Below are 8,170 nucleotides of genomic sequence, written 5' to 3' on the forward strand. Positions count from 1 at the left end.
GTGACCCTGGGCAAGTCACTTAAGCCTGTTTGCCTCAGTTTCCTCATCTGTAAAATGAGTTGGAGAAGGAAATGGCAAACTACTCCGGTATCCTAGCTGTGTGACCCTGAACAAGTCACTTAAGCCTGTTTGCCTCAGTTTTCTCATCTGTAAAATGAGATAGCCATTCCAGTATTTCTGCCAACAAAACTCCAAATGGGGTCATGAAGAGTCAGACACAAGTGAAACAATACAAAGTTGTAAAGCATCACTTTATAGTAAGAATAAGAATATTCAAACTCATGGATATTCTTCGGTGACTCATATCGGCTGTCCCTGTCTTCGCCTCTCCTCCTTCACTGAGCCCAATCCAGCCAGGCTGAATGGGGAAAGTAGACAAAATCTAGCTGAGCTCACTGTCAGAGAGGCCAAAGCAAGACAGAGAAGTCAAGAGAAAGCATCTAAGGGGCAGCTGGGTAGTTCAGTGGATGGAGAGCCAAGCCTGGAGATGGCTGTGAGACCCTGGGCAAGTCACTTACCCCGATTGCCTAGCCATTACCTCTCTTTCCACCTAAGACAAAAAGTAAAGGTTCCAAACAAAAAATGTCTAAAAGGTCCAAAAGTACCAGAGCTGAGAAATGTGCCTTTCCTTGAGTTAGAGAATCTCACCCTCTTTGCTGCAGTTCTCGGCCCTTTTTCAGCCCCTCCTCATCCCCAACCATCCTGCCCAGATCTCAACTTCCAGAGCCTTTCCCTGAGAGTTAGGAAGCAGGAAAGCTAGAGAGGAAGCCGGGAGGGAGTAGGAAGGCTCATCAGCCAGTCACCCTGCCACCCCACGGGAGACTTTTCCTTTAGAAGTGTCTGTGGGTACCCATGCGTGTGGATAGGCCCAGGAAGGCCACCCATGTACATTGTCCCGACAGTACTTGGAAAGGGGCACAGGAGGGAATCACCAGAAAGTGGCATCCGCTCAGCGGGAGTCGGAAGGGGGCCCATGCCAGGGCGGTGGGGCTGCTACCCCGGGGTTGGCAGAGCAGGCTTGGGGGCACAGAGAAGGAAGGACGTCGAGGGAGGCCTCCCCAGACTCGGGGGGGCTCAGCCTTGCTAATCGCAGCTGTACACAGTCGGCAGTGAGGCGAGCCTCTGGATCAGAATCCCAGCAGTCCTCCAGCAGCTCTGGCAACCCACCGGGGTCCTAGGAGAAAGGACAGAGTCAGGGCTCCCTCCCTGCTGCCGGCTGCCCCTTCCTCCCCCCTGGGCTCGGTGCCCCCCCCACCTCGGCTTTCTTCTCCATGAAAGTTCAGAGGATTCCGAGATTTTGAGGGGAAGGAACCTTAGAAATCATTTAATCTGGGGCAGTTGGTGGCTCAGCCCTGGAGTTGGGAAGATTTGGGTTCAAATATTGTGTGACCCTGGACAAGTCACTGAACTCCAAGTGCCTAGTCCTTACCATTCTTCTGTCTTGGAATCAATACTTGTATCAATTTTAAGATGGAGGTAAGAGTTTGTTTGTTTTTTAAAAGAAACCATCATCGATGGGGATACAATTGGGGATGGAGACTCTAAATGATCTCTCTATTGCAAATATTAATAATATGGAAATGGGTTTTGAACAATGATACATGTAAAACCCAGTGGAATTGCTCGTCAGCTTTGGGAGGGGGCAGGAAGGAGGGGAGGGAACAAACATGAATCATGGAATCATGGAAAAATATTCTAAATTAATTAATGAATTTAAAAACTTAACCCATCAAGTCCAAGGACAGATAAGGAAACAGACCTCCTTTTCAGAGTCAGGTCGGAATACCGTCTTGGAGTCGAGACCCTGGTTCAAGTCCCACTTTCTAGTTGAGGAAATTTACCTCCTTGAACCTCAGTTTCCCCATCTGAAGGATATACTATCTACCCAGGGCTCTTGGGTGACCTGGGCAAATAATCCTGTTTGCCTCAGTTTCCTCATCTGTAAAATGAGTTGGAGGAGGAAATGGCAAACCAGTGCAATATCTCTGCCAAGAAAATCCCAAATGGGTTGGACGTCCACAAAGAGTCGGCTAGGCCTGCAAAATGACTGAACAACAACCAGTTTGAGGCTGTCTGGAGAGGCGAGCAAAGGGCATTCTGAAGAGCCGGAATTGGCCTCTCTGGTCCTGGAGAGGGAACTGGGGAGCTGAGTGCTCCCCCGAGACCCTCAGAAGAGGTGATGAGACTAGCTGGGTGTCACGAGGTCTACGGGGAAGAGTTTGAGTAGAACTCGGGGAACGTTAGCCCCCCGGGGCAATGCTCCCCCCTCCCTGCCCCATTCCCCTCCCTCCAGTTCTCCCTTCCCTCTCCTGGTCTTTGTGCCCCTCACCATCGTGGCGCGGTACCAGCTTGGGGGAATGCGGGGCCGCCTCCTCTCTGCCACTGCCAAGGCCCAGAGCTCGCAGGTGGTGGGGCTACTGCCCAGCTCTGCCTCGTAGGCTAGCTGGAATGGCGGGGGCCTGTGGTCTGGGGGTCAGGCACAGGAGAAATAGGAGTCAGCCTCTTGGGTGCTTCCCTGAGAATGGCGCAGGGTGGAGAAGGGAAGGGAGAGGAGCCCCAAGGAGAGCATCAAGGTCAAGGAAAACGGTGTCAAGACAAGAGGATGCAGACTGGTTGGGGCGCCTGGGTTCTAGTCCAAGCTTCTCCCCGTTAGTAGATAAGGCTCCTGGAGCCTCAGATTTCCTCCTCTGTGAAATGGGGAGAATAATCTCGGCACAGGATACGGGTCTCTATAAAGGTGGCCTTTTACCGGCCGTCAGGAAGAGAAAGTGGGTGTAGGGGATGCTTGGGGGATGGTCCCGTCCCTCACCAGGCCACAGGTCGGGGCATCGACTTAAAGTCTCCCACAAGAGCAGCGACAGAGAGTAGACGTCAGCCCTCCGCAGGGCCATCCCCCAGTCCTGAAGGTCTAGCGTCTTGTCCAGGATCTCCGGGGCCATGTACCGCTGAGTTCCAGCCTTGGGCGAAGGAGGACCAGGAGCTGGCACCGTTCCTGGGGCCTTCTGACCGTGGCTCCTCTTCCTCCCCTCGTGCAGCCTCCCCCAGAACGGCGCCGGGCACCTTCCTCTTCCCTCCTCCCCTCTGCCCAAAGTCCCACCTCCATGATGGTGGCTGGGCCCCGGGGTTGAGCGGGGAGCCAGGTAGGCGGCTGAGTGAGGCCGGGCAGAGCCAAGGCGAGGCCCAGGTCTCCGATGGCACAGGAGCCATCATCTCGAACAAGCACGTTGTGGCTCCCCAGGTCCCGGTGGGCAATGCCTGGTTTATAGTGACCTGCGGCCGGGATTCAAAGCCAAAGGTCAGCGCTGGGCCTCCTCCTCCCAACGCCTCCCTTTCCTCCCCAGAGGAGGCCCAGGCCCAGCCTCTCTGGGCTCACCGTCCCTCCAGGATTCCTCGTGAAGGAACGCCAGGCCCCTGGTCAGAGACAGTGCCAGCTTGAGAGAGTGGCCCCAGTCGCAGGTGTGCTGGGCCAAGAAGTGGCGCAGAGAGCCCTGGGAGAGACAGGAGACAGCGGGAGAAAACCAGAGGCCCTGGGGCAGGCCCTGCAGGCACACTCTCCCACCCCCCACACCTGCGAGGCACCACTGTTGGCACCAGAAAAGGACATCCAGTGATTGGGGTCAGTTTAATGGTTCTGTACCTACTCGGTGTTTGAGGCAGGTAGGCTCAGGGGACGGAGCCACCGGCCTGGAGCCCAGAAAACCTGAGTTCAAAGCCAGCCTCATCTGCTTCCTAGCTGGGTGACCCTGGGCAAGTCACTTCACCCCCATTGCCTAGCTCTTAGCCCTCTTCTGCCTTGGCACCAATACACAGTATTGATTCTAAGATGGAAGGGTTTATAAGAACAAGAGACAGAGAGAGAGAGAGAGAGAGAGAGAGAGACAGAGACAGAGACAGAGACAGAGACAGAGACAGAGAGACAGAAAGTGACAGAAAGACAGAGTGACAGAGAGAGACAGAGAGAAAGGAGAGAGGAGGGACAGAAACACAGAGACAGAGACAGAGAGAAAGGGAAGGGGAGAGACAGAGAGAGAAACAGAACGAGATAGACAGAGCCAGAGAGAACGAGCAAGAGATGAATATGAACCAGGAGCAAGAGATGTGAGCAGAGTCCAGTCCAGATAGCCAGCTTCTTCCCAGCCCAGACTTTTACCTTGGGGTACAGCTGAAGCACCAGCAGGGGTCCGGGGGGCAGAGGGCCAGGGCCCCCTCTGCCAGCAGCAATGAACCGGACTATGTTGTCATGCTGCAGGCCTGATAGCTCATAGAGTGCCTTCTCTGCCTGGAATTGGGGTGCCGCCCAAGGGGGGAAGGCCTTGATAGCCACCGGCTCCCCCTGTAGGTGTCCTGCCCATACCACTGTGTGGCCTCCCTCTTGCAGGACCTGGGCAAAGGGACGACGTGCTGGGGGGCTGATTGACCAGCTCGCCTTCTATCCTACAAGGTGCTTCTCCCCGTCAGCCCACACCCCCCTATCTATTGCAGCAAAGAAACGGCCCGGGTCCCCCCCTGCCCAGCTGTTGGGACCTTTAGTGCCCCCCCCCCCGCCTCCCCACCAGGGTACAAAGAAGGGGGACCTGAGAGAAGCATAACTCCTGCAGCTCCGGCAACTCCTGGCTCCAACCGCTGCCTGGCTCGGGTTCTAGCTGCTGGCCCCCCGAGGCCCTAAATGCCTTCCACTGTCGAAGGGCTGGAGATACAGGTGGTGGGGGGCCATAGGGTTGGGAGGCGTGGGGCCAGCATGCACAGGACCGGGGGCTTGGGAGGCCATGGGATGGATGGGATGGAAGGAAATGGAGGTGATGGGACCGAGATCACAGGCAGCGAGGAGGAAGAGCACTGGGGTTCCTGGGGACCGAGGGGCGATGGGGAGACTAGGGGCTGAGCTCCGTGCTGGCAGAGGGAGGCTGGGAGAAGGGCCCAGAGAGTACCTGGGAGGTGTTTGTGTGTGGGGTGACCCAGAGAAGCATCAGAAGGATGCCCAAGGGGCTCTGGGGGGGAGAGGGGTGGCAGGGGTCAGGTCTGTACCCAAGATGCCGCCGCTCAGCATAAGAAGGAGAACCGTCCCCAGCAGAGACACTGCCACCAGAAAGGAGTCCCCTGGACAAGCAGAGAGCGCGTCAGGGCCGGAAGGGGAGACTCCAGAATATCCCCAGCTTGCCCTTCCCGCGGGGAGGAAGGACACGGCCCTCTGGGCACCCTGGGAACCCATCCCGTGCCTCAGGGAACTCGTCCCTTATCTCCTTGACACCAGGGTAAAAAACATCCCAAGGTCGGGAGGAGGGAGGAGCAAGGGCCGGGGAAGGCTGGGCACGGCCCTGCTCCCAGTTTCACCCCAGGCCCCATTTGCCCAGCCTGGCCCTCCAGGGGTTACCAGGTGGACTCTGGGGACCCAGAGAGTCGGGGGTCCTTGAGGTCCCTGGTGGTGGCAGGTGGCTGTAATTAGCATTGCAGAAGTCAGTGCCACAGGAGCAGGTGAAGAGAGTGGAGCCAGGGCTGGGGTGGGCACGGCGGGCCGGCTCGCATCTGGGGGATTCACAGCCCAACTCATCGCTGTCTCGGCAGCCTGATTGGGGTGGGAAGGAAAGGGGAACAGGGGGAGGTCGAGTCCACTTTGGGGGGACCTGCTTTCCCCTCTCCCTTTAGAGGTCTCTGAAATGGCCCTGAGTCTCCTAGAGAACCCTCTCAGACCCGCTAGTTTCACCCTCCTCCAGCCTCCTTTCCCCCCAAGTACCTGAACCCCCTTATCTCCCCGTCCCACCACTCACCCTGCATCTCCAGCTGAGCCCCATCCTGAGTCAGGTTCCAGATTCCGAAGCAACAGAGACTGAAGAGGCAGCGGATGCCCCTAGGGGGCCCTGGCCCTGCATCTAGCAGCTCCCCCAGGGCCCTCGTACTGCCCTGTACCCCAGGGCCCTCAAAGAAAACACACATCCGGTGACCTGGTGGGCAGAAAGAGGGAAAGAATGAGATAGATCATGGCCCCGATGGGCGTCTGGCCAGAGAGAGACCCCCACAGTTGCCCACCTCTGGATCAGGGTGGCAGAGTCAGAAAGCCAGCAGCAATGGGAAAGGGGGCCCCCTGCCCCTCTGCCTTGCACCCAGATCTCTCTACCACTTAATAGGCCAGTTATTTCAAGGCCTGTCTCAGGGGTAACCAGCCTAGCAAGGCGGAAAGCCAGCAGAACAATCCCATTCCTGTGGACTCTTACCCTGCACAGCTGTGGGAAGAAACATCCAAAATCTGAGGGTCCCCAACATGCCTGAAGAGGGGGTCCTCAAGGACAAGGTTTCTGGGAGGCTGAGCTAATGCTGGTGTTTTCTCCTTGGCCGCCTGGCACCGCGGGGCTCTCGGATCCCATCGTCCCCAACTCCTCCTCCCTGCCCGCCCCTGCCCTCCTTCCCCAGCCTGTGTGGGGGAGACAGCAGCTGTGGGGGTGGTGGGGGGAGAAGGGAGGAGCAGGGCCAATCTGAGAGCCTCCAGACTCTTCATCCACTCCTCCCTTCTGTGATCAGGAGTGGGGGGCTGAGAACTCAGAGCCGCTCGTCTTTGATATCTTTGTCTTTCCATGGCACCAGGGGAAGGGAGACAGCCAACGTGCAACCTTCATTCGTTGGGAACCCCAAGTGTTCCCTCCAAAGACCCTTCATCAGGGCCTCGGTTTCCCCTGTGGTTCCCCACAACTTCCAGGAAATCATGGCCTCCATACACATATTGGAACAGGCACCTCAGTTCAGCCTCTTTGAGGAGTCAAACTCGATGGAGGGGGCCAACGACAAAAGAGGGCAAGGGCCAAAAACCTTGCCAAACCTGGCATCTCCCAGGGTGCTGGGCTGCAATTTGGTCTTGACCCACCTGAGGTCCACACACATAGGAGGACAGAGGTGTCAGCTGGGGGCAACCCCAAGTCCATCAACAAGTATTTGTTAATTATCCATGAATAATAAATATCCCCCGAGTACCTGCTCTTCCCTGTTAGGAGCTCTAAAAACAGCAATCACAAGTCCTTCCCTTAACCCTTTCTCCCTGGTTCTTCTTTTTTCTTTTTTAACCCTTACTTTCTGTCTTAGAATCAGTACTGTGTATCAGTTCCAAGGCAGAAGGGCCAGGCATTTGGGGTTGAGTGACTTGCCCAGGGTCACCCAGCTGGGAACTGTCTGAGGCCAGAATTCAAGAGCAGATGACTGAATATAGGGATCCACAGCTGTCTGGTACATAGGAGGAGTTTAATAAATGCTTGTTGACTTTTGGACGTTGACAGGGAAATGAGAAGACTTGGGGATGGGAGGAGATAATACTAATATTGAATAATTTAGTCAGTATTTAAGAATAACTCAATAATAATATTCTATCAGGCACAGCACTGAGCGCCTTATACATAGCTCATCTGATAGTACGACGACTCCCAGGGGTAGGTGAGGCTATTATCCCCTTTTGGTTGTGTCCCACTCCTTCTTCATGAGTCCACAGCCTGCCGGAGCCCACCAGGCTCCCCTGCCCTCCACCGTCCCCAAGTTGGTCCAAGCTCCCATTCATGGCTTCCATGACACTCCCTCTCCATCTCACCTTCCTCATCCCCTTCTCCTTTCGCCTTTAGTCTTCCCCAACATCAGGGTCTTTCCCGGTGAGTCTTATCTACTTGGAGGGAAATGGAGACAACGATGATTCAGAGACTCTCCCGAGGTCTCATGGATGGTGAGTCTTCTTTGACTTCAGAGACCCTACATTGGGCTCTTTGGGTGGTCCCTTTCCAGCACCTCCAGGCTGGTGTTTGCTGGTGTTCTGGCCTGGGCTGGTTATCTTCCACTTTCTTCTTGTTAAACTTTCTTCCCCAGCAATAACAGTCATTATGCAGATGATGCACCCCAATAATCATCTCTAATCCAGACTTCTCTCCTGACCTCGATCACCATGTAATAATAACTAATAGCTAGCATTTATGTTGGGCTTTAAGGTCATCATGTGAGCCTCACAACAACCCTGGGAGGTAGGGACTGTTATCTCCATTTTCCAGATGAGGAAATTGAGGCAGACAGATAGCACCAGGTCTGGAGTTGGAAGGATCTGGGTTCAAATCTGGCCTCTGACATTCCTAGCTCTGTGACTCTGAGAAAGTCATTTAACCTAGTCTGCCTAGCCTTTCCCCATAGAATTATTGCCAAGACAGAAAGA

At 55.4% G+C, this 8,170-nt stretch overlaps 1 protein-coding gene across 1 annotated transcript; it reads right to left on the reverse strand.

Annotated features, from left to right (window-relative positions):
- Window positions 1-949: 949 nt before the first annotated feature.
- Window positions 950-6,258, reverse strand: AMHR2 (anti-Mullerian hormone receptor type 2). Its single transcript, XM_044679238.1, has 11 exons — window positions 6,211-6,258; window positions 5,766-5,949; window positions 5,372-5,563; window positions 5,026-5,097; window positions 4,575-4,687; window positions 4,151-4,381; window positions 3,374-3,488; window positions 3,098-3,270; window positions 2,810-2,957; window positions 2,330-2,466; window positions 950-1,174 (listed from the first exon to the last, which is right to left on the reverse strand). The coding sequence occupies exons 1-11, from the start codon at window positions 6,256-6,258 to the stop codon at window positions 950-952; spliced, it is 1,638 nt and encodes a 545-aa protein (XP_044535173.1).
- Window positions 6,259-8,170: the final 1,912 nt, after the last annotated feature.

This window comes from Gracilinanus agilis, chromosome 5, assembly GCF_016433145.1.
Source record: "Gracilinanus agilis isolate LMUSP501 chromosome 5, AgileGrace, whole genome shotgun sequence".
NCBI lineage: Eukaryota > Metazoa > Chordata > Mammalia > Didelphimorphia > Didelphidae > Gracilinanus > Gracilinanus agilis.

What these genes read in the sequence shown, in the direction of transcription:
- AMHR2 (XM_044679238.1), bottom strand. Translation starts at nt 6,258, where the DNA reads ATGTTGGGGACCCTCAGATTTTGGATGTTTCTTCCCACAGCTGTGCAG. An exon ending in GGGTCCCCAGAGTCCACCTG is followed by an intron (nt 5,098 to 5,371) that starts GTAACCCCTGGA and finishes CTGCTTGTCCAG; the next exon opens with GGGACTCCTTTCTGGTGGCA. An exon ending in CGAGGAATCCTGGAGGGACG is followed by an intron (nt 3,271 to 3,373) that starts GTGAGCCCAGAG and finishes TCCCGGCCGCAG; the next exon opens with GTCACTATAAACCAGGCATT.